At 44.9% G+C, this 27,042-nt stretch overlaps 1 protein-coding gene across 1 annotated transcript; it reads left to right on the forward strand.

Annotated features, from left to right (window-relative positions):
- Positions 1 to 4,855: 4,855 nt before the first annotated feature.
- Positions 4,856 to 25,125, forward strand: LOC148009655 (uncharacterized). Its single transcript, XM_087672745.1, has 6 exons — positions 4,856 to 5,356; positions 6,389 to 6,600; positions 6,686 to 6,735; positions 6,825 to 6,912; positions 6,998 to 7,114; positions 24,726 to 25,125. The coding sequence occupies exons 1-6, from the start codon at positions 5,005 to 5,007 to the stop codon at positions 24,777 to 24,779; spliced, it is 873 nt and encodes a 290-aa protein (XP_087528871.1). The 5' UTR covers positions 4,856 to 5,004; the 3' UTR covers positions 24,780 to 25,125.
- The last annotated feature ends 1,917 nt before the right edge of the window (positions 25,126 to 27,042 follow it).

Genomic DNA, 27,042 nt, shown 5'->3' on the forward strand with positions numbered 1-27,042 from the left:
TCGCAGTGGGTAGTCTTATGTATGCCATGATGGCCACTAGTCCAGATATTGCCTTTGCAGTTGGTGTTGTGGCACGCTATATGGCTACACTTGGCAAGAAGCATTGGGATGCCGTGAAGGGTATCATGAGGTATCTGAAGGGCACTGCAGATATGTGCATATGCTATGGCAGCTAGGATACAGGAGTCATGGGGTACACTGACTCTGATTATGCAGGACATGCAAATAGTAGGAAGTCCACTTCCGGCTATGTATTCACCTATGCTGGAGGTGATGTTTCTTGGATGTCCAAGGTGCAAAAATGCACGGCCCTTTCTACTACAGAGGCTGTGTATGTTGCAACCATTGAGGCTTGCAAGGAGGCCATTTGGTTGGGTCGTTTGGTTGCTGACCTTGGTATTGATGCTATCCCTACACTGCATTCGGATTCTATGAGTGCTATTCAGTTAGCCAAGAATCAGGTCTTCCATGCGAAGACGAAACACATTGAGGTGAGGTATCACCTCATACATGGGGTCATTGAGGATAAGTCTGTTGACCTTGTCAAGATCTCGACTGACCAAAATCTTGCAGATCTGCTCACGAAAAACCTCTCTACAGAGCGCTTTGCCTTCCTCAGGAGGTTGATGGGCGTGGGATGAGATGACGTCTTTCCTCATCCTATTGTACATGTGTACATGTTGTATTGTCTTTTTCTTTTTTCTTTTCACTCCTCACTAGGTCAGATTCGCCTTTAAGTGGGAGGTTGTTGGGGGTAAAGGCACCTCCGCCTAGCCGCTCGTGTATTATTACATTGACAATCACCGCCACTGCACACTGCAGGTGGCGGGCGCCCATCACCGTCACTTTATTCTTTATTCTTTTAGTGACAGTTTGAATAAAGGAAGGCCCAGTCACACATTGTGACTGTTGGAGTTCCCATTTCTTGTCTCTCTCTTTCTTGCTCTTGCTCTCCCGCCATAGCTCTCCGGTGCAAGCTTCGATCCTTCTCACCTTTCACAATAGGCATATTTACATACATAGTAGTACGAGTGTCCCATGACTCAAACAATGTAACCGATAAGAACAAGGGAGGAAGATTGTCCTTAAATTCAATTCTCTATGAAGACAAGTGCCTAAAAATAGAAGGAAACTCATTCAAGTGAGCAAACATGGAGGTCCCCTTCTTATATGAAGATCCATGAGTTACTTCAGCCAATATGTCTGAGAGATAGGGCTTTGCTTATTATCATTGACATTGAGAATCTTATCTCATAACTCCCATGTGGTCTGCCCATCAAAGACAACATTATAATAGGCCTACTTAGAGAGTGAAAAAATAATTGTAAATTTATACAACTCATCGAGTTTACCCCAATTCTTTGCATCAAAGCATTTGGGCTTTACACCCTCATGTCTCAATGTCTTAATCTACAATTTTTACACTAGAAATTGCCAGATTTGTGCCTTCTAATAGCTATAATTTGTGCCATCTGACTTCTCAACATAACCCCAAAATCAGAACCAAATAAAGAGAAACTGCCAAAGGATGAGTTTTCTACTAACTGTAATCAAGTAACAATCAAATTCAAATGATTGCTCTCACATAGAACGCATAAAACTAAAATGACATACTGTTGTAATAAATTATAGGAATATGTTAACAACCAGGTGTGAGCAACTAAGAAAGAAAGACTAGAAACAATCGGCATTGAAGGCTATCACAACTGCAGTGTGTTAGTAGCCATATATTTAATAGGCATAGACATCGTGCACACAAAATATCTTAGGGTAAAGAGAGGAGAGCCGTCAAATGTATAACCCATTGAGCAAAGCTCAATACATAACTGAGAAGCATATACATATCATTAATAATACATTGACAAAGGTTCAAAGTAAGTGATCAAATCATTCTACTATAGAGTAATTATATCCAATACATATCAAGAGAGCATGTACATGAAGTAAGTGTCACAGGGTCTTAATGAAAGTAAGCTCAAGCTAAACTACATAAATCTAAAGCTCTATGTAACATCCAAAGTAGCATAGGTAACTTCCATTGGAACAAAATGGAATGCCAAATGAGCAATGCAAGCTCAAAACATCAAGTATATGACATATGAGTATCCAAGATACATGAAACATAAGCCGAGAGCATAAAACCCAATAGATTCTTCAAGCCCATAATATGTAAGCCACTGAAGTGACCAAGGTATGCAACCACACTTGCATTCAATGTAATAGAGCCCAAACCTTAGCTCAAAGCATGTCATAGCATATGGAGAAGTATCCATTACAATTGAAGTAGTAGTACATCAATTGAGTATCCCGTAAAGCATAAATGAGCATCAGGCGTAAGCTTTTCATTGATAAATTCTTGTTGTCCTATTGTTACATCATTGAAATGATAGTGAAATTTGAGCTATTTCAAGCTAAATCAATCCCAAAAGCATAACCATACCATATGGGCACCAAAATAGCATCCCCAAAGTATCAAACATGCATTATGGAATTTAATGTTTGTTGTCCAAACTTGAATTGCTATGTTCTTTGTGAAATAGAGAATAAAAAATTTAGAGAACCAACTTTGTGACTACCCAAATTTGTAGCTCTTGTCACGCTCTTTGTTTCTAGCTGTAGAACACCTTACTCTGATACCCTATGCAAAAGTTATGGCCAAAATATGACAGCGCTATCAAGCTACCATAATTATCAAAGACTTCTATAGTATGCTTTGTATCCACTCAAAAAGGATAAAATGGCTACTCCTAAGCTCAATAAGCACTCAACAAGGCCTAGTTAAACCTTGGGAAGCTCTTTAACAAGCATGGAGTAAGTTGAAACAAGCTAAAAGAAGGAAATACTCAATGCATACCTCGAGAGGAAGAAACATCAGCTACCATGAAATCTTAAGTTGAAACTTTGAATGTAGATTGAAGCAAAGGATGAAGAATCTCCTCGAATGGTTGGCTTTGATACCAATTGAAAGGTAGAGTAGCCCGAGTGGAAGTAAGAGCTATAGCAAATAGAGTAAGGGAGCAAGAGAGAGAGATACTGTATGTGGGAACTCCAACCATCACAATGTGTGACCGCCCTTCGGTTATTCAAATGTCACTAAAATAATAAAGAATGAAGTGGTATTGATGGGTGCCCACCACCTATAGTGTATATGTGTGTGGATACTATCAGTGTAATGAATACATAGGTGGTTAGGCAGAGGTGCCTTTACTCCCAACATTAGCTCTCCCTCTTTTCACACTCTATTAGTGTGGGATTGGTTTGTCATGATGATACTCCATTTAACAAAAGGGTATTGCTCTCATGATCTAAATCAAATTACTTGAGATTATGACCACGTTTTCCCTATAAAATAGAATTGCATCCACCCCAACTATTAGCTGTTACAATCCAAGATGGGTTACAATGATACATGGTTAGTCTTATGTATTTAATCGGCTACTTAAAGGTCACTTGCTAGTTGAAAAGTCATTCACTTAACCAGAGATGGCATGCAAAATTTGAGATGATATTGTTATATCTTTTATATAACTAAGAATCTTGCTTTAGGGAGTCAAAACAAAAGACAAAGGATTGCACATAAGGTTCAATAAGAATGTAATTTTTGGTGAGGAGTTCAACAAGAGCACACAAGGAAAGTTAATAGCTAGAAGAAATAAGAAAAGTAAGTTTTTTGCTTTGGGATATAGAAACCCTTGTGAGATGAACATCTTGGACATATGATCTCCACTTCAGGTTGATTACTTTTATGCTTTTGTCGTTACCACTATTAGTTGTTCGTATGATTGGATTCTACATTTTTCATTTGACCCTTTTTGTGGAGATTGGATCTAAGGAAAGGTTTTTGCCTTATTTGCCTTTTGCGGATACAAGCTATTGGTGGGTTGTTCAAAGCTTCTCCTCTAATTGGCTCATGGAGAAAACCCATGATCTTGTGTATTTATTCTAATGTTATTTTGGATATTCACATAGGAAACTATGCATTGTATCCCTAAGTCTCTCACTAAATTGTTAGAAAGTAGCTTGCATCAAATTCCTTTAACTACTTTCTCACGTCGTTAATTTCAAAATTAGGCCTTTGGGTTTATGAATTTGTAGAAATAGCAATGGATAAGCAAACAAAACATTCAACTAATAAGATTTAGGACATTGTTCTATTAAAAGAATAGCAATGTGCAGGCTAATACTTAAGGACAAAGATACATTCTTGTCAAAAACAGATTGACACACTCAACATGTACCAAATGAACTCCACCCAACATGTCCTTGAGTTTGTTGAAACCAAACACTGAATTTTTTAGGTTGTTTACAAGGAAGTTGAAATCAATGGCTTGAAGCCTTGGTGCATGTTTGATGTCGAAAATACTTTACTTTTCGAAGACGATAATGCAATATCAATGTTGTGCCAAGATCTGCTAGCTCAAGTGGTAACAAAATGGTGTAAAAAATCCAAGGTCACGGGCTACGTTCTTGCGGGCAGCGATATAGCGCCTTGTATGACAAATGGAGTTGATTATTATTCCACCTGGCTGGTTACATTTAGACGGACATTGGAACGGGACGGGTGCCCTTTGATTAGAAAATATGAATTAAGCCCCGATATTCAATTAATACAATATAAATTCGCATCAAAGAATATCCCCGCGTTCCAAAATAAAACGCAGTTACATATGCCATAGGGGGATACGGGTCCGGGGAGCAGCTGGGAGCGTGTGCGGCGTGCGCCCAGCTTAAGGAAAAGCACACGTGAAGTTGGAATTCACGCTGCCATTTGGCATAAACTTTGAGATGCCATGGCTGGTCTGATTGTCAAATGAATGAATGAATGAATGAATGAATGAATGAGAGAGAGAGAGAGAGAGAGAGAGAGAGAGAGAGAGAACAGTGCTTCTGACGTACATATTTTTTGGGAGAGAGAGAGAGAGAGCAGTGCTTCCGAAGAACATATTTTGAGAGAGAGAGAGAGAGAGAGAATGAATTGGCCCCCCCTTGCCTCGTTGCGAAGAGATGAGCTCTGAATTGTGCCGCATCAGCCCCCGGTGCATCCTAGCATCTCCTTCTTTTCCATACGCATCAACCCGGTATCCAGCAGTAAATGCAAATTGCGGTCCGTCCAGCAGATGCCAGGACGCCATTACACTGAGGAATTTGGAGCTTTATCCGTCGACCAATCGTCTCTGCGCACGTGCGGGGAAGCCGTCTTTGGTTGCTGTACGAGCTAGCGAGGGAGACGATGAGCAGTATGAAATCAGAGTCTGCAACCACCGCACGTGCAGAAAGAGTGGCTCCTTGCAGACCCTCGAGCTTCTCAAGGGCCTGGCTTCTCCCAACATTGCAGTAGAGAGCTGTGGGTGCTTGGGTGAGTTCATCTGAACCAGTATTCATGAAAAACCAAGGTTTAATGTTGAGCAAATGCGAAAATTGGCTAAAAAACGTCTGAATTTTTGGAGAGAAGGATTAAGATGAGTCCAGTTTAGCTAAATTTCTGTTAAAAACCTTTCACAAGGAGCTTCTGACAGTTTCAGATGTGGAAAAGGGGCTCTTTTCCCTTCTTTTTCCCTGTAGTGTTCAACAACGAGAGCTTCTGCTCAGGAGGCACTGCAGTATTTAGCTAGTTGTGGTTGGGGGGGATGGGGGAACTGCTGAGCCCACAATGTTGGAATCATAGGGGGAATTTGTCTAAAACTCCTTGTGTTTCTGTACTTTGGAAGAAACCAACTTATAGGCTCTCAGAATTGTTCACTCATACTGAAAAATTCACCCAAGCAGCACACGTGCCACACTCCCTGCACTTGCAAGCCTTGGGCAAGAGGCCATGCTGGTTAGAGGTTAAGAACCTGGTTCAGAGGACAGTGCACATGGAGGAAAGTCCTCTAGGGTAGAGGAGCTAGAGGGCAAAGGGCAAAGCCCTTTTCAAGAGGGAATGTCATTGTCTCTACCCATAGTAATTGGAGAGATTTTAAACCATAGCCTGCTTTAAGTGTCTACTTTGGTGACCTTGACATAAGGGAGTTTTGATCAACCAATAAGGCCATGTGGCAAAATCTGATGGACACAATGAAAAGAAAGAGAGGGCTGTTTGAAATGCAACTTGAAATTAGAGACTTTGAAGTGACTCGTACATTACTGTTCTGCTTGCAGTATTAGAAAGACATGCGGAAGAAGCTAAGATAGCAAGAAAACTAGATCATTATGCTATATTTTGTCCACCTTGCAACTGTAAGTTGGTCATGATGGAATTTCACAGCTGCAGTTGCTGAATTCATGCTCCTTCACCCATGCTAGATAATTGAAAATGGTCTATTATGGATAATACTTCCATCAAAAGATGGGAAGAATGCATCGTAGGAAGGTGGTGGTTATGACATTTCGTATCCACAACCTTTTGCAGGTCGATGTGGCTCAGGACCAAACTTAGTGGTGCTTCCTGCTGGAGTTTTTGTCAGCCATTGCGGTACTGGTGCACATGCAGCTCGCTTGCTCAGCATTCAGTGTGGACTTTCTGATCCAGATAACAATCTGAAAGCTCTTGCTTTGAAACAACAAGGAAACAAAGCATTTGAGGGTAGTGATATCTTAGGGGCGTTGGACTTATTTTCTCAAGTGAGGCTTTAAAATCTCTTACTTGCATGGAGGTCAATGTTACACTATGTATGTTGCAACTGAATGACTTTTCTTCTTGGTGCAGGCTATCGACATGCGACCTTCTGGGGGTTTACACTTGTTGTATTGCAATAGGTTTGGGCCTTTTTTCGCAGAGCTGCTTGACACAGCAGGGCAGATATGTGCTTAGTCTCAGATAATAATTCAATAGCAGTTGTATGTAGGTCTGCAGCCTGGCTTGCTAATGGAAATGCAGATAACGCACTCATTGATGCCATGCAAGCTGCTCTCTTGGCACCAAAGTGGCATTTGGTATGCTACTTTTTCCATTGCAAATAATCGTTTCATACCTCATCTCTTTTTGCTCTCATGGTCCAATGCATGGCATTTGTGTCAGCCTTTTTTGCGGCAGGGTGAAGCTTATATGTTCAAGGGTGAGTATGATGCTGCTCGAGCTGCCTTTTCCAAGGCTCTTTTGTTGGATCCTTCATTGAGGCGTTTGAAATCCTATCAGGTAGATATTTTAAGTACATTTGATGTAAAAAAGAATGGAATACTACTATGTTTTCCTGCAATTTCAGACCATCACCTTTGTGCATTTATGTCTTGTGTATGCATCCTTGGTAATTTAAGCCATCACTTTAGTATACCAGCTGTGCTAAAGCCCACCCAATCCCAGTCAAGAAATAAAACAGATGAGAATGTGGCGGCTGCAGTGTGTCATCATTTTAGTAGATCAGATGTAACAAACCCCAATCCCACATGAGACATGAAGCCTATAAGATGTTGCAGCTGCAGTGTGTTTGCCCATAACATCTTTCCTATACTTCTGCACAATTAGCACTCGTTTGTACTGCCCCCCCCAAGAAACTGAAGAAATTGCAGAATGCCAAGAAGCCAAATCATCCTTGGAAATGAGGTTTGCATGATGTATGGTGCTAAACTGCCAGTGTATGATTGTGCACTGCAGAATGGATATAAAAAGTAAACACATTCGGGATAGTCGCAACACCAAAAATGCAAAAAGTGGAAAACGATAATCAATTTGGGTTTTCCAAAAACCCAATCTCATGGATGCATGGATGCTCTGACAATCTGATGCCAACTCTCGAATAGAAGAGACCATACTTTCTTGCTACTGGGCAAGAGAGAAACCAATGATGACACATGTCCTCATTTGTAGTACAAATGAAGCAAGAACCCTTGGAAATATTGCGACTTGAAAAAGTAGCAACAAGAGGAAGTGCACCCACCAACATTCTCCAAACCAGGACTTTGCATTTGAAGGCTGTTTAAGTAAATTAACCTGCCATCACTGTGGATTTTCACGAAGTATCTCTATGGAGGCCCCAAAGGGAATTGTCCTTATGCATCAACCATTCTTGATCCTTACTATGCAAATGATATATTTGATTGATGGACTTGTGCTCTAAGAGCAGCCATCCTTTAATTCTCCCATCCTGCAAGGGGCTATATAGGTCTAAGCGAGGAAAGGGTTGCCAAATACGTAGGGATGCCGAAATGGAGACCATACTTTCTTGCTACCGGGCAAGAGAGAAACCAATGATGACACATCTCCTCATTTGTAGTACAAATGAAGTAAGAAACATTGGAAATATTGCAACTTGAAAAAGTAGCAGCAAGAGGAAGTGCACCCACCAACATTCTCCACACCAAGACTTTGCATTTGAAGGCTGTTTAAGTAAGTTAACCTGCCATCACTGTGGATTTTCAAGAAGTATCTCTGTGGAGGCCCCAAAGGGAATTGCCCTTATGCATCAACCATTCGTGATCCTTAATATGCAAATGATATATTTGATTGATGGACCCGTGCTCTAAGAGGAGCCATCCTTTAATTCTCCAATCCTGCAAGGGGCTATATAGGTCTAAGCAAGGAAAGGGTTGCCAAACATGTAGGGATGCCGAAATGGAGACCATAAATTACAGTACCCTCTAGATATCCACTACACATTGATTCATTAGTGTGCAAAATGGTGGAGACACATTTATTTGTGAAACATGCAGATTCTTGACATAGTAGGTATGAAATCTGATTTTTAGGAAGCTAGAGACATCCAAATACAAATCTCCAACGAAAGCATGATTTCTATTTTGGTTTTTTGCAAGTAAAATGTGGCTGATTATATTACTAAAAAAAACTGATTACAACGGAGTGCTCATGCTCGATAGACTAGCTGGAGCTGATGAAAGTCACAAACACATCATGTATACAAGCCTCTCAAGGTGGTTTGGGGGGGTGGGGGGCAAGAAGCCATGGAGGGGGGGGGGGGGGGGGGGGGGTGTATGGCCATCTGGGGCTGCCTGCCTGTATCACGAAAAACAGGTCCTAGCTGCCCCAAGTGCACATGAAATGACATCGGAGCTCCTGACGAGCCCTGGACTCACCTTGCACCTGATCCCATCGGCCGCGAAGGGAGTGGATGATGGAGGTCTAGAGCTCTGCTAAGGTTGCATGTACTGAAAGTCTCTCTCTGCCGAAATCCTCTTGACACCGCGCCTTCTAGATATGCCAATCAGTAGGACTCCCTATGATCTCCCATACCTCAGAGCGGTCTGCTGTGGGCTCCAGTACCTGGCGGATGGGCAGAGCCTCCAAACCGACCACTGCGCATGACCCTGCCTCGATAATGAATATCGTGTCCTGCATCCCGCCCTCATACAGAAGCTGACGGCCCTGGCTGACCGCCTACTAGCAGAAAACTCCCCATGAGATACATCCAAGGCTAGGTGCTATACGGCGAAGGATGCAGCATGCTCCTCTCCACACGAGTTGTGCCACCTCACACGACCAAAGGTATTGCGTTGAGGTTTCCAAAGGCTGCTGTGTGCAGTGCTTACAACCTCCCTCCTTCTGCATCTGGGCAAGCCAGCTTTCCACCGCCAAGTTTCCATGTGCCACCAGCCATAAAAAAATCGATGCCCTCATTGGTCTCCAGCTATCCCATAGGTGGCACCAGAAGGTCCGTCGGAAAGGCTCCGTGATGTTGTGCTCCGCCTAGTGCCTGCTACGTGACAACGCCCAATCCATATCCTCCTGCATTAGTACATGTCTGCCAATCCTGGCGGTGTACTCTAGGAACCTCGGTGGCCTGCCCCTCTCCCGGATCCCACTTTAGCTCATCAAGTGGCCTGCCCTCCCAGATCAAGAGGCACCACTACCTGAGCTCTTGCCAAAAGACAGAAGGGTCTAGCCGCCATGTCTTTCCCTAAAGGCCAATCACCCATATCCTCTTCCATGTAAGGACAACTATCCTCTCATCCTGCTGCCCTCTGTCAAGAGCCAGACGCCACCCCTCCTGTACAATGAAGGTCTCAAGTGGAGCGCCACCCACTCTACTTGCCATTTGTAGGGGGACGCCTGCTGGTGAGAACCTAGTGGCCCATACCTCCTCGGACTCTATCGGATCTCGTATCGGGGGAGTAAGCCACTCCTGAGGTATTGCTGCGTCTATCTCCCTTCTCCTCAACTCCACTCCTCTCTGGCAGCTTGATACTCGATGTAGCACCTCCTCGTCCACCATCGTGTACACCTCCCGCCATGTCCTAATGGTATGAGTCGGGCCACCCTCCCAACCAGCCCACTGGACGTGGGGGCACTCGCCAATCTGTGCCCCTTCTTGATCTCTGACCTGGGGGTTCCAGATCACCAGCTGACAATCTATCTCCTCCTGGCAGCCTGGGGGGCTCTAGATTAGGGCCTTACGGAGGCCTTGTCACACACGGAGCAAGCTGCGTAGGAAATGTGATCTGGGGGGGGGTGGGTGATTTGGGCTGATGTGAAGATCCATCTTAGGGACGGCCTCCACTCACCGCCAAGCCTTGGTCTACAATCATGAAGACCCTCTTGCAATAGAACCTTCCAGGTTTTCCCTCCTGGTGTGAGGTTGCGGACAACTAGCTTGCCCAAGAGGGCCATACTCGGATACTTTGGGTCTATGGTCCCAAGCCTTCCCTCTGACCGATGCTGTATGATGGTTGCCCACGCCACCTTGGCCTTGGAATTCCTGGAGCCATTTGACCCGGACCAAAGGAAATTCCGCACTAGGCGGCGAAGCTATATTGCACAGGATGAGGAGAAGCACCAGCACGAGGCGATGTACCAGGCTGTCACTAGGAGGACCTGGTTAACCAACAGGGCTCAGCTAGCTAGTGAGAGGCGAGCCGTGCTCTAGTAGGTTAGCTTCCTCCGAATAGAATTGAGGATTAGAAGAAACTGCTGGGCGGGAGTGATGTCGAGTCCCACCTGGAACCCTAGGTACTGGACGGTCTGCCCTCTGCTTCACCTATCTAAATCTTAGGTGAACACACCACTTCGTGCTAGAGTCTGGGTCTGTGAGAAAACCAACAGACTTTCTCCAGTTAATTTTCACTCCCGCTGTAGAAAAGAACACCTCAAGAGCCAGCCTCACTCTCTCCAGCATCAACTCATCGTTCTCTATGTAGAGTGTTGTATCATCTGCATACTCTCCGAGTCTAACAACTCCGTCTCCTCTCTCACTGGAAGTCGGAGGCCGCGTAATCCGCTCACACGACCTGAGGAAGTGAGACATTGCCTCTGCAAAGAGGAGGAACAGGTATGGGGCTAGGGGGCAGCCCTGCCGGACCAATCTCTCTAGCTGAAACTCCTCCCCTCGCCTATCACCTATGAGAACCTTGCTGGTGGCCGATCTGTAAACTGCGGAGACCTCGCGAATCCAAGCCTGGGGGAAACCCAACCTCACCATGGTGCCCTCTAGGAAATCCCTGTCTACCCTATCATAAGCTTTTTCGAAATCCAAGAGTAGTACGGCCAGTCTTTGCCCACTGTGCTAAGCCCACTCTATCACCTCAAAGAAGGTGAATACATTGTCGAGGATACTCCTATCCTATACAAAGCTTGTCTGTGTGTCATGGATGATGTCTGGAAGCACGGGGCGTAGTTGCCTACCAATCATCTTTGCCAGTGCCTTATAGGCCACTGACAATAAGGTGATCGGTCTCCACTGGGAGAGGTCCAACCGGTCTCCCCCTTTGGGGAGAAGACTGATAAGGCCTGTCGAAAGACTCCCTGGCATCTGTCCTGAAGTGAAAATCTCCTGGAAGGCCATCAATAGGGGGTCCTTCACCACTTCCCAGTAGGTAGTGAAGAAGGCTTTAGAGAGGCCATTCTCTCTCGGGCATTTCTGCCCGTCCTGTGTATGGAAAGCCTCCTCTAGTTCCTTCTCTGTGAAGAGGGACTAGGAGGGAGCGTCCCATCTCCTCTGTGACGAGGGACGGGATGTGATCCCAGACCTGCTGTCTACATTGCTGTCCTCTAGCTGAGGCTGTCTCTTGTTGGAAAAGGCGTCTGTAGTAGTTAGTGGCAATCTCCATCACCTCGTCTGGGCTAGAACGAGTCCTCCCATACTAATTTGGAAGGTTGCGTATTTGCTCTCCTGAGGTGCGAGGATGGTGCACCTAAAAAAACTCCTTGCACATCGTGTCCCCCTTCCACGCCCAGAAAGCTGCTGAGGTGCAGAAAGAGAACTCCAAGTGCCTGTCCTCTAGGCCAGCAATGGCTGCTCGTGCACACACCTCTTGTGCATGGAGGGTGGGATCCCCTCGTGCCTCCTGTAATAATCTTTGCGTGGTTGCAAGGTCCCGCCGGAGTGCTCTCTCCTCCTCCCAGCTCTGCTCCCTGGCCTGTATGGCTGCCTCTTGGCAGATACTGCTCGACTCAGCTAGGACCTCTGCAACCTCCTCTGCGATCCGGTCCCTCTTGCCCCACTCCCTGGTCCCAATTTGCTCTATTTGTCTCGTCACTTCCTCCCTCCTATAGATCGAGTCAGGGATCCGACCAGGATTGTGTGTCTAGGAGGGTAGATGTTGGGGGATCAAGTGCAAGGAGAACCGGGCAATGATCGGACAACGTGGTGCTCGCCAACTGTCCAATCTGGCCTCCATGAGAGCCTTCCCACTCTCCCACATAATACCTGTCCAACTGCTCTAGGAGGACTCCACCTAGCCGCTTGTATCCCCAAGAGAAGTCCAACGACCTCTCCCTCCTGTGGAAGGCAGGGCCTCTCGAGGCATTGCGTGCTCCTACTGCCAGTAGAAAGACCTCCCATGCCTCCTACTCCTACCAGCCATGCCGTGGTAGTTTCTGCCTCTGCCCTACTAGTCCTCCAAAGCCTCCAGGTTGTTGAAGTCTCCTCCAACGATCCAGGATTCCACCTTTGGGAGTCCATCCGTGATCTCCACCCAGAACCTGCTACGTGCCCTAACCTCCGTAGGGGCATAGACATTGAGGACTCCAAGGCATGAGTCCCCAATATCCAATCTGATCCATAGAACCCTCCTTGCCACTATCGTCCCATGGTCTCGTACACATGCAGTGAGACTCGAGCCAATAGAGGTGCATATGCCTCCACTCCTACCATGGGCACCTATGGCGTGCTCCCAGTAAGTGTGTGAGCTGCCCGGGAGTACCTTCCCTACCTACTGGGCCTGGGTGGGAGTGAGCTTGTACTCCTGTAGAAGTAAGATGTTGATTCGACCGGCAAGGGAAGATTGCAGCTCCTGCCGAATAATCGGCTTCCTGGAACCATGTGCCCCACTGTAGTGGAGACTATTCACATTCCAGGATGCAAGGTGTAAGCTCATGGGGAAACTTGTGATTGACCGAACAGGTATCTGTTTGGTGTGGAGGTTGCTTGACGAGGAGAAAAAGCTATGGGGCATGCAAGTACGCTTTGCTGCAGTTTTGGACAGTGAGAGTCGTGACTTTGTACATTGGTAGAAACAAGCCGCCTGTGCCAGGGGCCACTCGATCACATCCCTCGGAGCTCTCCACTGTGAAGGGGCTCGAAAGATAATGCTTAAGTGTGGGACCTCGGCACCAGCCCACCAGTTAATGTCCATCATGCAACCAGGTCATTGGTGTGTAAACAATTCTAGTCCTTCTACCATCCACTGGGAGATGTGGTTCGCCACCTGCCTCTTCGACTCCTCTATCTGTGTTGTCGTCCAATCCCCTGAGTGAGAGGACTGAAGGAAAAAAGTGTACTTTGGTCCATCCGGTGGTGCTAGTAGCCACTACGAAAAAACTCCTGTGGCAAGAGCTGTGCCTGTCTCGGGAAAGTGTGATGGGTGGCAGGGGCAGATGAGCTGGTGGCTGTGTGGGAGGGGGAAAACTGCTGGTGCGAGGAGGATGTAGGTGTGTGTGGCTCATCAACTCATGTGGGAGGAGGGGGGGTGGGTCTGGGGGGGGGATCACCTGAATCGGGTGCGGATTGGGGGGGTGCTTGGCAGGGGAGGTGGTGGGGGAAAAGAGGATCGAGGGATGGAGGGATGGTCGGAGGTACGTGGCGGGTGTGGGGGGGAGGCTAGTGGCCTTGGAAGAGGGGGTTGTGGGCCAGGGTCAATGTGGGGGGTGGGTGTGGGGATTGTGGGATCTCAGGTGATGTAGTCTAGTGGTGGATGTGGGGGACTGTGGTCCTGCCGGGTGGGGAAGGCAAGGGGGGCTACGGAGTGCTTTGCTGAGGAGGCGTCGCTCGCCCTCCTGTTCCTTGTTGTCGAGGCTGCGTCTGAGGAGCTAGGTGCGGCTTCTTTTGCCGTCTCTCTCTCTGTCGTCTTTGGACCGGTGTGAAGCCGTCAGCGCCCACTTGTGGGCCTGTCGGCGGAGCCGCCTTGGCTCTGAAACGCGTACAATCTGCTGCCTGATGCCCAAAGTTGTGGCAGTGCAGGCACTACCCTGGTTGCCTAATCACAATGACTTGCTGCCTAAAGGAGTGACCTCCTACCTCAATTTCTACGAACTTTGGTATACTCTTTATGTCTTTCACGACCACTCGTACCTTTGCGACTCCTGTAGCTGTCACTGCATCTGCGAAGGAGGCAGAAAGAATTGTGTCGAAGAGCCGTCCAAAGTCCTCCACTAACTGGTGATACTCTACCACTAGTCCGGGGAAAAGTAAGAGCCCTCGATGGGGAGTGTCCAACAACTTGACCAAAGATTGATGTTTCTTTCAACTCCAGCTTTGTGGCACGGACAGCTAAGAGCTGTTCCTTAGAGAGGATGATGCGCAAGGTGTTTGACTGGGGGGCACTTGCAAAATGCGCCGGTGTCTGACCAGAGATTTCCGTTGTGTGTCCCTACTGAGAACCTACCTACCACACTGTTGTGCTATCGGAGGGGGGAGTTGCTGCAGGAGGAGGGAGCAACTGGGGGGGGGGGGGGAGTTGCTATTTCCAAGTTAGGTGGTGTGATTGCTTGGCCAGGCCTCAAGGCGCAGGAGGCGAGGGAGCGTGCGCGCAGGGGGGGGGGCAGCGCGAAAGGTTGCAGGTGGGTGGAATCACCCTGCTAACAGGGTGTAGGTGGGGGGGGGGGGGGGGGAACAGTGGAATGACGAGGAGTGTGCAGGGGGACAACGTGGTGGTGAGGATGGGTGGCGCAGCTTGACGCTGAGATGGGGGGAGTAGCACGGTGGCACGCTATAGGCGAGGGATGGGGGCGCGACGCCAATCAACCGGGGGGGGGGGGATTGATGGGGTTGCGATGACAATGTCATCTAAGTGTTTCATAGTGCACATGCAACCATGACATGCTTGAAATGACATTGATTGGTTAAACTATACAACTAGAAGTTGAGAACCGCAAGGCATGACTATTTTTTAAGATTGGCTATGCACTACTTGGTTTCATGGGGCTTGTAAGAGCTCAAATGATCATACTTAATAGGAGCTACACAAGCCTTTGGACACTTATACTACAAAATAAGAGCTTGTAAAGTTCAGCCATTTATATGCTAACCAACCTCAAAAAGGTTTTGTGGACCAAATGGGTTTTTATTGCTGTGATGATTTGGGCTTGTACATGTCTTATTGTAACAAATCTCTATGCTAGAAAGGAAGTTCTTGGCATTCAACAGTGTCGAAGACTTGACATTTGAGGTCTTCATTGTGTCATTGAGTAGAAAATGATTGTTTTAAAAGCTGCCAGTTTTGGGATAGTTAAAGCCTTCTCATCTCCCATCTTTCTGTATGAATCCATTGTTAATTGATTAATCATTGTTGTAGATTCTACGCTAAAGGGTGCATGATGAGATTCTCTCCATTCGATTAGCCTCATGTAGATTTTTTGTTGATGTATTGCAACTGTTCTCCAATAGCTGATTTTGATAAAGGTCCTTGAACTAGTGGGAGTATGCATCCAAGGTCTTCTTCCCAATGTCTTGACAAAAACTTTTTGTGAGAGAACTTTTCCAATTTATGGGAAGCACATAATGATGCAGAAAGACGATTTGATTCTGTTCAAGTTTTGGGCTTAAGCCATAGGCTACCCGCCATGCATATGTCCTTGCCTACAGCCCAATTTGTGATTTGTACAAAGTAAAACATGATGTTCATTTTGCCAACCATGAGTTGACACTAGTCAACGTGAATGATCAGCTGCACAACTGCATCCACAAGTGGTAAGTGGGAAGATTTTAGCTCCTTTAGTTGCTTGGTATGTCTCATTAGCTGCACTAAAGCAATGCTTTTGGAGATGGTTTGTTTGAGGAGTAGGAGAAAAAAAAAGCTTTTGGGATGAAGACTATGTACACATGGAGTTAAGAGTTTATGTGAACATTCTTCATATGTTGATGCATGGTAGCAATTCCATTCTTGTGTGGAGAAGGTTTGTCACATTTGAGAACATAGGATCCCCTTTTTCGTAAGGAAAAACTGCCCCTTTTGTATGATCGTTGATGATGCATCCACTCCCATCTATTTGTAAGTGTAGTGCATGTTGTGCATGTGGTGTATGCCTTACAGATTTTGGCTTGCTACCCTCATGTATTCCTCTTATATGCTCTAATGGCATTGTTATTTTGTCTTTAAACATGCATTCTATCATTTGTAGTCCAAAATAATCAAGTTTAAAATGAATCATACTAATAAGGTATCATTTAGTATAGTATTTTATCATATTGTACCATATCGTACCTTTTGTATTTGACAATTCTGCATGTGGTTGGCTATGGTACTATGAATGCCATGCCACCCATCATCAAGGAGTTCCCACAAGGAACCATCCATGAGGTGCCTACTATGCTAATAGGGGATTATTGGAAATTGCCCATGCCGTGTTGTCCATGGAGCACCTCCAACGGGCCATGATCCGTATGGCACTATCCATGGGGAATGGTGTTGAAGTGTGTTGTACTTGTGACGGATCTCGAAAATGTATCAACAATCCACCAGGTTGTATGTTGATGTCGATGATAGTAGAGGGAGTAGTAGCATGTGGTTCTTTGGGTGTAGATGATGGATGGTTGAAAAAATATGCCGATTGGATGATGGTAATGATGACATCATCAGGTGGCTTGCACCAAAATGATGACATCAGTAGGTGGCGTGAAGATGCTGATAGCATGAAGATCTGATTGAATGAATGAATACTGAATATAAAATGCTCATGCAGCACACAAACCTTGCAGGGAATGAAAATTGTACCCCGAACTCTCGTGTCTCAAGGATTGAGGTAGAGATAATGAGCTGGAGAGTGTATCGTATTCCTAACGGATCTTGAAATGTAGCAAGGCAGCCTCCAAGATGTCGGACAGCAGCAAACTCAGCAAATCATGTGCCAGATCAGTGTCTGATTTGCAGAGGAGAGAGAAAAATAGTCAATGCAGCAGTATCTGATGATGTGGCAGCCTGTACAACAGCTTGTAGAAAAACACAGATCAAGATGATGATGTGGCAGCCTGCTGCAGCAAATGCAGGAAATTCTGTCGTGGTCTGTGTAGGGCAGCTGTCAGTAGGTGCAAATGCAGAAGTAGATGTGCCACATGGCAGCTGGTGACAGCAGATCAGTGAACAGCAGCAGCATTCGGGGCTGGATAGTAGCTTTAGGAGGCGTGTGTGAAGAAAACTGCTAGGGTTTGCACTAAGGACACATAGAGTGTACGACCGTGACAGAAACACAAAGAGACAGACAAGACATAGACATAGAGGGCAAAACTCAAACCCTAAACGCAAAACTCAAAATTCAAACACAGAAACTCAAACAAAACAGAAGAAGGGGGAGAGAGAACACAACTCTGAAGTGAATGAATGCTGAAAATGAATGTAAGAGTGTACAGTGTGCTCAAGGGCAGAGCAATGTCGGAGTGTGACGTCCACCGGAGACAGATCCCAAGTCTGTGACCACCAGTCGGAGAGTGAAGAGAGAGGAAACTGCAAATTGCTGACACCAGGGGCTGTCAGAGACAAAGGCGAGAACTGCAGAGTGGGGAGATGACACCAGACGGTTCCAGAAGGATGCAAACGTAGGTTGTAGGATGTCGCTTGATGTTGGAGATGTTGGCGATGGTAGCTGGAGGTCAAACACAGCCTGGGAGATGGCGCCTGATAGTGGACGACAGTTGGAAGAAGGTGCCAGGGCACTGTGAGGTTGGAGGGCATAGAAACAGGGAACGGCCATTCCGGCTTGTAGGAATGGTTTAACGCGTTCCAGATCCTTGGAGGAGGTGAAACGGCTAGGGAACGTTCCCTGCTGTTCTGTGGGCCGTTCCCTACCATTCCTTGCCGTTCCCTGTTTGGAACGGCCGTTCCAGGCCTGTTGACCAAAAATTTATATTTTTCCACGTTTTTTCTTTTTGCTTGTATCACACTCCTTCTACCACATGTTCACCTATCTCCATTGCCTAATGTGCACACACTAATCTCTGTCTCTCTCTCTCTCTCTGTGTCTCTCTCTCTCTCTCATTGAATATTCAAAGTGTCAAGACAACCCACAAGCCAATTAGGAGTCCATGCAAAGCTCAAATTTGATGCATTACGAACTCTTGCAAATCACAATCAAATTTCAGTCTATTCTCAATTCCAAGGTAATCATCCATTTATATTGTCTAATTTCAAGGGAAACTAGAATAATTGGGGCAATTCATGAGTAATTTGGAGTTGTGGCGGTAATCGAGTTAATTTTGGGACATTTGGGTCAATTTGGAGCATTGAGGGGTATTGGGGCAATTAGAGGGACATTCTTTGGGTCAACTTGGTCATGCAGGGCATATTTGGGGCACGTAAGATATGTGCCGTTCCCCCCCGTTCCTGTTCCCCCACCTTGGACGTTCCCCCTGTTCCAGGGGGTCCCGTTCCTGTTCCCATTCCCGTTCTCGTTCCCCATTCCAGGTAACTATGCTGGAGGGAGAGGTGGTAGCAGTCGCTAGGGCTGGACAGCCACGTGGAGGTAGACTGATGGCTGAAATCTGCATTGGAGAGTGTGACCTGCACAGACAGAATGAGGCTGAATGGGGGCAGCCTGTCTATTTATAGATGTGGAAGGGTGCCCCAAAATTTAGGGTTTCCACTAAACTCTCTCGAACTGCTCCTCGTTTTAGGGTTTCCACTGAACTCTCTCGAACTGCTCCTGGTTTTAGGGTTTTACTCCTTGTTTTAGGGTTTCCACTGAACTCTCTCGAACCGCTCCTGGTTTTAGGGTTTTACTCTAAAATAGCATTTTTTAGTGTGTTTTGGGGCTGTTTAAGAGGCTAATCAGCAAGTAATGCATGTTTTAGCTCAACAGTGTGAACTGTGTAATGAAGGCTGGAAACAAGACTCAGATGGGTGTAGACAAAGTTGGGCAACCTCAATTGAGGTGTCCTTTGTGAACAGGGTGTGGGCTGGAGGACCTAAAACCTACAAAAATGAGATTGGACTAAATGGAGAGTGTGCGCAATAGAAAGGAATGGAAATACAGAGACAAAGGAATAGAGAGAGATTGCAAGAAAAGAAGAATGAAATCTACACTGAACAAGAAAGAATGCTGATACAAACGGGAAAGTGAAAGGAGGCTGATCAGTCCTTGTACGCAGCCCTCAGTGTCAGTGAGCGCACTAGATCAGGCTGATGGTGATGGCAACACCAAGCACCGAGGAGACAAAGTGTTGGAGTGTGCACTTATCGGAGAGGAAGAAGTTTGACTGAGATGAATGATTGTTGAGTGGGGGATAGCTATAGATAGCCACAAAATCCCTATACTGTCCAACCCATGGTTGGAAATGCCATAAATACTGGCTGACCAGCATTTAATGCTGGTTGTGGCACAAGAAATGCCTGAAAAATGCCAGGTGGCTAGCAAAAAATCCCATTGGCAACGACAATGTTTGGCAGGTGTGGATAGCTTGGGAAATGCAGAAATTGCCCATGAAAAACACACTGGAACCTGACAAACAAAAGAAATGCATAGAAATGCACTCAGACATCCACTCTAGAGCGAGTAGCCTCCCCCATCAAAACACGACAAACATGTCAGAGCTTCAAAAGTCCTTGTCTGACTCAGATTGAGGCTCACAAGCAAGAGATGACAAAGCATGAAAAACATGACTGCTAATAGTGCAATCGACCTATTTATAGAAAGTTTTGGGACCTTGAATCTCTCCCTATTCTAAACTCTCTCGAATCGTGCCCTGTTTTAGGTTTGCATTAATTAAGCAATTTTGGGGTTGTTCAAGAGGCTAATTCAGCATGTAATGCTTATTTTGGCTGGACACCCCCTCTCTAGCCCAAAAACTGAGCTAGAAAGCAAGGCAAACCCAAAGTTTTGTTTGGTTTTGCCTTTTCACCTCAAGGCGTCCCACCCCAAAGCAGCTAGGACATTGGACAAAGGGTGCACGGTGGCTGCCCAGTGGCCTACCAAGACTATGGAGACAATCATTATCTTACCAAGGGAGTCCAAGTGGTCACCCTAGAGAGGCTAGGGCATCAAACAAAGGGTGCACGTTGGTTGACTAGTGGTCTACCAAGTCTTGCAAAGGTGGATGAAACCACAATGATTTTTTTTTGGAGTGTTTTTTTAATTTTTGTGAGTGTGTGTAAAAGATGGGTTGCAGTCAATTAAGTAATTGACGGGAGACTAATGGTCAGACCTAAGGCATTCACAAAATAAGCAACCCATCCCGATAACTATTGGGTGTCGATGACGAAGGAATAGGCTTAAGGGTGGGGTGAAGCAAATATGGAGGGTAGATGGAGAGGCAAAAAAAGTGTGTGGAAAGCAAGTTGGTAAAGTTAAGCATCCAAAGTCATCTACTTCAAAAGATCGAAAAGAGATAAATGTGCACAAATGCATGTTTACAAGAGCAAAAAGCCAATGCACCGGAGTTATGCAAGAAGTAATGTAGGTGTGATCATGCTTATGCAAAATGCCATGCAAGAGTGCTATTTGGACATTATTCTCATAGTGGAATTATTAACTTGCCTAAGCATCCTTTTATAATCATGTCATCCTGACGATGTGGATGAAAATACAAAGTACAATATACATAATGTCTGAATGTGAATAAGTAGGAAAGGGTGTATCCAAGCTAATCTTAGGTAGCAAGTATTGAAGCATCGGCCGATTGATTGCCTTGGTGAATATATCTGCAAAGTTATCTGATAAAGGCACAAATTGTAGGCGAATGGTGCTTAGCTAAACTTGCTCTTTGTGAAGTGAAAGTGGGACTCTCGCATGCCATGCAAGGGCAATGGCACTTTGGTTATCGTAGTAGACAATGGTAGAAGAGTCACATGGAAAATGAAGCGCCACTAGTAAGCTTCTCAAGTAGATAGCCTCCGTAGTACCATCAAAGAGAGTTCTGTACTTGGCCTCAGCTGTGGAAGCCACTACCGTCTCTTGCTTATGGCTGGCCCAAGAGATGGGTGCCGTGCCCAAGGTAAAGAGGTAGTTGCTATAGGAATGCTGGGTTTTAGGATCTCTTGCCTAGTCAAAGTCAGTGTACCCTGCAAACATAAACCAAGGCCATAAAGTCAGGCCATAAGAGTAGATACAATGCAAGTATCTCAAAACATGAAGACATGTAATCCAATGTGACATCCTAGGTGCAGTGAAATACTGACTAAGCAAACTAATTGAGCTAGCTAAATCTAGCCTAGTGTGAATCAATCAAAGGAATTTCCCTATCACAAATCCATAGGTGTGCTTGTGAAGAGTTGACCTAGGGTATCCTTAGAAAGATGGAAAGTGAAATCAAGAGGCAAAATACTTTCCCCATATCGAACTATGTTCATCTCTAAAAAGTAAGATGACAGAGACCAAGGTCTGTCATCTCAAAAGTAGTACAAAGTTGAGCCTTAATTGTTGCTATAATAGTAGAATTTGAGCTAGTGATAAGTAAATCATCTATCGTATAGTAGGATATAGCTAACCCCCTCTAAAGTAATGTTGATATATAAGTTCGGGTTATAAGGGGTAGAATGGTACTCGTGAGTTTGAAGGAACTTATAAATCCTTTGGAACTAAGACCGTAGTGCTTACTTCAGCTTATAGAGAGCTTTTTGCAAGCAAAAGACCTTATCATTCCAGTCAGCAGAAGAGAATCTAGGTGGTTGCTCCACATCAACTTCCTCCTTCGGATAACCGCTCAGAAAGGCAATCTTGACGTCCATGTGATAGATCAGTCAACCGTAGTGGGTGGCAAGTGTAACTAACAGATGAAATGATGTCAAGTGTGCAGTAGGGGCAAAGGTCTCTTCATAGTCAATGCCTTACTTCTATCGAAACCCTTGCACCACAAGATAATCCTTGTACTTGTCTAAAGTCCCATCAGCCTTTAGCTTAGTCCTAGAAATCCACTTCGTCACAATGACTTTTTTGTGGCTCAGATGGTCCACCAAGGTCAAAGTCTCACTTCGGTCAATACTCTCAAGCTTCTTCTTGATGGCCACTCACCATGGGGATGCTAAAGAGCCTCCTGCCAACTATTTGGCTCAAAATGCGCTATATAATCAACTGTAAACAGTGATGCAAATGATGCTTGAGGTGCAAGTTGGGCACATCTTCTAGGGCTCTTCGGAGCGGAATCTGGTGGAAGGATTCTTGAATCTTGCATGGTCTGCTAGTATCAACAAGGTAATGGTTCTCGTGGAGGGGCCCTAAAAGTTGAAGATTCTGCCAATGGGTCAAGGGCGGGTAGTACACTAGGCTCAGAAGACACTATCTCTAAGGGAATAATGTGAGGAAAGGACCGGAAGTCTGGTGCAGAAACTTGCTCAATGTCCCTTGTATCAAACACTATATCTCTCCTAACGATCACCTTGTTTGTGGAGGATCGAACAAATGATATGCTTTTGGTTTGAAGGAGTATCTTACAAAGATTAGGAGATTAGCTTGGGGAGTGAGCTTTGCCTATCTTATCATCAAAGTGTGTATATAGGCATGAGACTGTAAAGTAGGAAACTAAAAGCCGAGAGCCAAAAAATGCCTTATAGTCCTCTGAGGGAGAGTCACAGTCGAGCACTGGTTGAGGATGTACAAAGTGTTAACAACCTCAACCCAAAGGTGCTTAGGGAGCTCTATTGTGAATAGCATAGAGCGTTCCATATTCATGATGGTCCAATTTCTATGCTCTATGACTCCATTCTGTGAAGGGAGTTGGTAGATTTAAGCTGGCGTGAAATGCCATGCTCTTATAGAAACTCAAAAAACTCATTGGAGGTGAACTCACCCCCACAGTCACTTATGCAACCTATACGATGACCAGTGTGGTTATGCACTAGTAGCACCCAAACAAAGAATTGGTGAGTGTGTGCAATGGAAGTGGGAACACGAACATAGAGACAAAGGAACAGAGAGAGACTACAAGAAAAGAAGAAAGAAATCTGCACTAAACAAGAAAAGAATGCTGAATATAGGAGGACCGATTAGTCTTGCATGCAGCCCACAATATCGGTGAGGACACCAAATTAGACTTATGATGATGGTAGCTTAGGAGATGGAGGAGTCGGAGTATTCATGTGCCAAGGAAGGATGAAGATAATCTGCGAACTAAGTGGAAGAGGCTATAAATAGCCAAATATCCCCAAATTTGGTCGACTTGAAATCCAGGTCCCAAAGATGGTTGACCAGCATTTAACGCTGGTAACAATTCTAGACAGGCTCAAAAAAATCCTGAAAAGGGTGGACAATGTCCGGCATGTGAGGTAGACTAATGTGTGTAGAAATTACCCAGCAAATGCACACAAAATCTGGATTGGAGGAGAAAATACTCTAATAGGCAAAAAACTGACTGCTGCTAACAGACAGGTCGGAGATCTTGAAGTCCTCGCCTTACTCGAATTGAGGCTCACAAGCAAGAGATGACAAGACATGACAAACATGACTATTAACACCCCCTCTCAAATCTTGGATGTGGCTGAGGGCCAAGAAAGAAACGAATCCTGGGATGGCAAGAGGAATGCCAATGTCGAACCCATGAGAAGCTTCTATGGGAGGAGCTTGTCCTGCTTGTTTTGGAGCAAGACAAGCACACTAAAGAGGTAGCCAGTGGATCCACCTCCACCAAAGCTTTTGTTGTAGGTTCGGGAGGGGGGACGAAGCAAAAAGGGAAGTCACAGGCTAAAAGACAGGAGAGTTCTTCAGGTTTTGACTTTGACTCAGTGAAGCCTAAATGTCCATACTGTGGGAAGGGGACACATCCAGAGGAGAAATGTTAGAAAAAGTACCCAGCCTTCTTCAGTGGTTGCCTCATCTTCTGAGAGGCCTTGGCTGGTTGATAGTGGAGCTTCTAGTCATATGGCTCCCCAAGGTGCTTTGTTGTAGGATCTACGTCCTTTTGAGGGTTCAATCATTATTGGTGACATTGTTTCAGTACCTATTTGTGGTGTTGGCACTTTGCCTTTATTTCCCGACCACACATTGAGCTGCCTTTCACAAGCTCTTTATGTTCTGGACTTGGGCTTTCGACTCCTCTCAGTTTATGGCCTTACAAGGCTTGGTATGTGGGTTGTCTTTTATCAATGAATAGTATGGACAAAGTGTGTGACAAAGGGTATCTTTGCTTGACACGAGTGTTACTCTTTATTTCCACTGTGGAAAAGAGAGCTCTGCAAGCACCATGGACATAATGGAAGAAAACCATTACAAGCTGACCAAAGCTGTTGTGTATATTTTAAATGATTCAGCCTCTCCTAGCTTACTCCATTGACCCTTACATGATAGGCCCCTTTTTCTAGGACTTGTAATGTGACCAGGTAAGTCCAAAACACTCTTGCATTTGATGTGATAAGCTTATTGCCCCTTTGCTGATTTGTTTTGGTCCATGTGGAACTGTGCATAGGTAACAATGGACTCAATATTAAGTTATTTTCTTTTACAGAGGAATTTGCGTGAACTGGAGAGCAAGTTGACTACAGCAAAAATGTCGGCATAGTTGGGAGGAAGAAGCTGCTGTACAACAGATGGTTATGGTGTACAAAACCATGCTGGACTGTGCTTCCACTATGCTAGGGAATCCTAGTGCAATCTTTTTAAGAAGTCTTTTCTTTGATCTTTAGGAGCAGGCTGGAAGCAATGAACTGGTACTTTATGATGTTGCTAAACATGCAGCTGTTTGATATATATTCCAGTAGACCACATTGTGTACAGTGTTTCAGAAGTGTATAATGCACCTTCCAATGTGTCAAATGAATGAGTAAAGTCTTGATTAAAAATGTTTATATGAAGGGAAACCACAACATACACTTTTGATCATGGGATGGAATACCGTTAAATATATTTCTACAGCCAAGTGCATATATGAAGCTCTCTAGAGACCTCACCTGAAAATTAGTGTCTGAGTGAGAGAATTCGTATAGAAGCACTTATTGGGGGTTTATTGGTGTGTGTTGTGGGTTTTTTTGGGGGGGAGGGGCACAAAGAGAAATGAAATGAAATGATTTATTAATGTTTGCAAGAGGCCAAAATGCCTATGGGACCATGAGTTACAATCATGTATATGATGGTACAACAATCTGAAAAGAATAGTAAATGTAAGAGTTAATGAACTAGAAGAAAGCTAACAGCTATATGTTAAAAAGAGACAATTGTAGCTCATAAAGAGGGCTATGGCTGATAGAATCTCATGAGGGAATAGAGGGCTTACTAGCTCTAGCCCACCAAGCGATAATCTCTTGTATCTAACTATGAAAATGTCGTCCGTGTTTGTGTTGGGATCTAGAATGTTTGGATTGGCCAAGTTGGATGGATCAATTAATCAGTACCCTCCATGTATGTGTAGAATATGGCGATGTTAAGAGTGCTCTCAATGGTCATCCCTTTGTGGACATGATACTGCTATTGTAGTGAAGCCTCTTGGTGTCTTGGAGTTGCTATCCTCTTGAGGTGGGTGCCTCAAAGCCATTGTATCTCAAGGAGGAAGAGTCCAAGGCATTGTTGATCATTCAATTCCATGGCTTTGGATTGTATTTGAAGAGAGAATAAATGTGTCCTCAGATCTCATAGTTTGTTCGGTAGTGGCAAATGCAATGCTATATTTGGCTCTACCTAACATATTTGGTATATGTGCTCCTTTGGTGGTATGGATCTATATTTGCTACTCTCAATCTCTAGTTGATGTGGAGAGGTGCATTTTTGGCCAATGGCACATTTGATTCCATGTGAAAGATGGGTATCTATGTATCTCAGGCGGATAATAAATCCATAATCTATAGTATGGAGAAGATGCTCTTTGTAGGAAGCTATATTCATCCCTAGCTCCTGTACTAGTGCCAACCATGTCTTGATGTCTAGTTGTATAAGATCCATCTTGATGACCTTGCCAATCTCTGAACGGCTCAAGGTCAGAGATGGCGCATCGAGAGAGTACTAGAAGGGGGGTAGTTTGTATAAGCTAAAGCCATGTAGCTTAAGCCAGGCTAACATCTATGCATACCAACATGAAGAATCACTCTCTAGCAAGCTATTTGGAGGACTCAAGAGTCCTTAGGCATATCTATGTTTATGTAGGTCCCATAAGTTGTGTATCTATGTGATAGATCAAGTGAGGGCTTGTACTACAATCAATGTGACCAATTCAACCATGATGATCTCATGTGGGACTAGGACCTTATATTTGATAATGGGAGACCATGGATACAAGGGGTCTCTCCATCAATCTCCATCCATCATGAGTGTGACCTGATTTTCCATGGTGATCAAGACTAGGCCTCCATGGTTGTACTCCATAGAGTAATGTGGATGTGATAAGCGTATCAAAGAGCCACAACTTCCTATGGGATTCCTGAAAGTGTACTTCTGACACGTCCTCTCTAAACCACCCAGTGTTGTATATCCTCATGTTAGTCTAGTGTTTGTTGCCTCTCTCATAGAGAAAGTGGAACTTGTGAATAAGACCCATTAGTCTGTATAAGAATCCACATACTCCACCTCCTCTTGCCCATATGTGAACTTGGGTACTAAGATCTATTGACATCTACTAAAGACCAAATTGACATGTAAGACATATTGATGTACAAGAGAATATTCTTATGGTATCAAGAAAGTAAAAAGTGAAAAATTCTATCTAATGTGCAATGGGTGTGTGCCTTAGTGTCTAGGCAAGCCATTAGTCTATACAAATATATCCATTTGGGAATGTGAGATTATATATGTGAGGTGCACTTCGGGATCGAACTAGAAGTGTAACATGTGATAAT

This window comes from Lygodium microphyllum, chromosome 30 (assembly GCF_053477565.2).
Source record: "Lygodium microphyllum isolate KBCC chromosome 30, Lygodium_microphyllum_v1.1.10, whole genome shotgun sequence".
Lineage (NCBI taxonomy): Eukaryota > Viridiplantae > Streptophyta > Polypodiopsida > Schizaeales > Lygodiaceae > Lygodium > Lygodium microphyllum.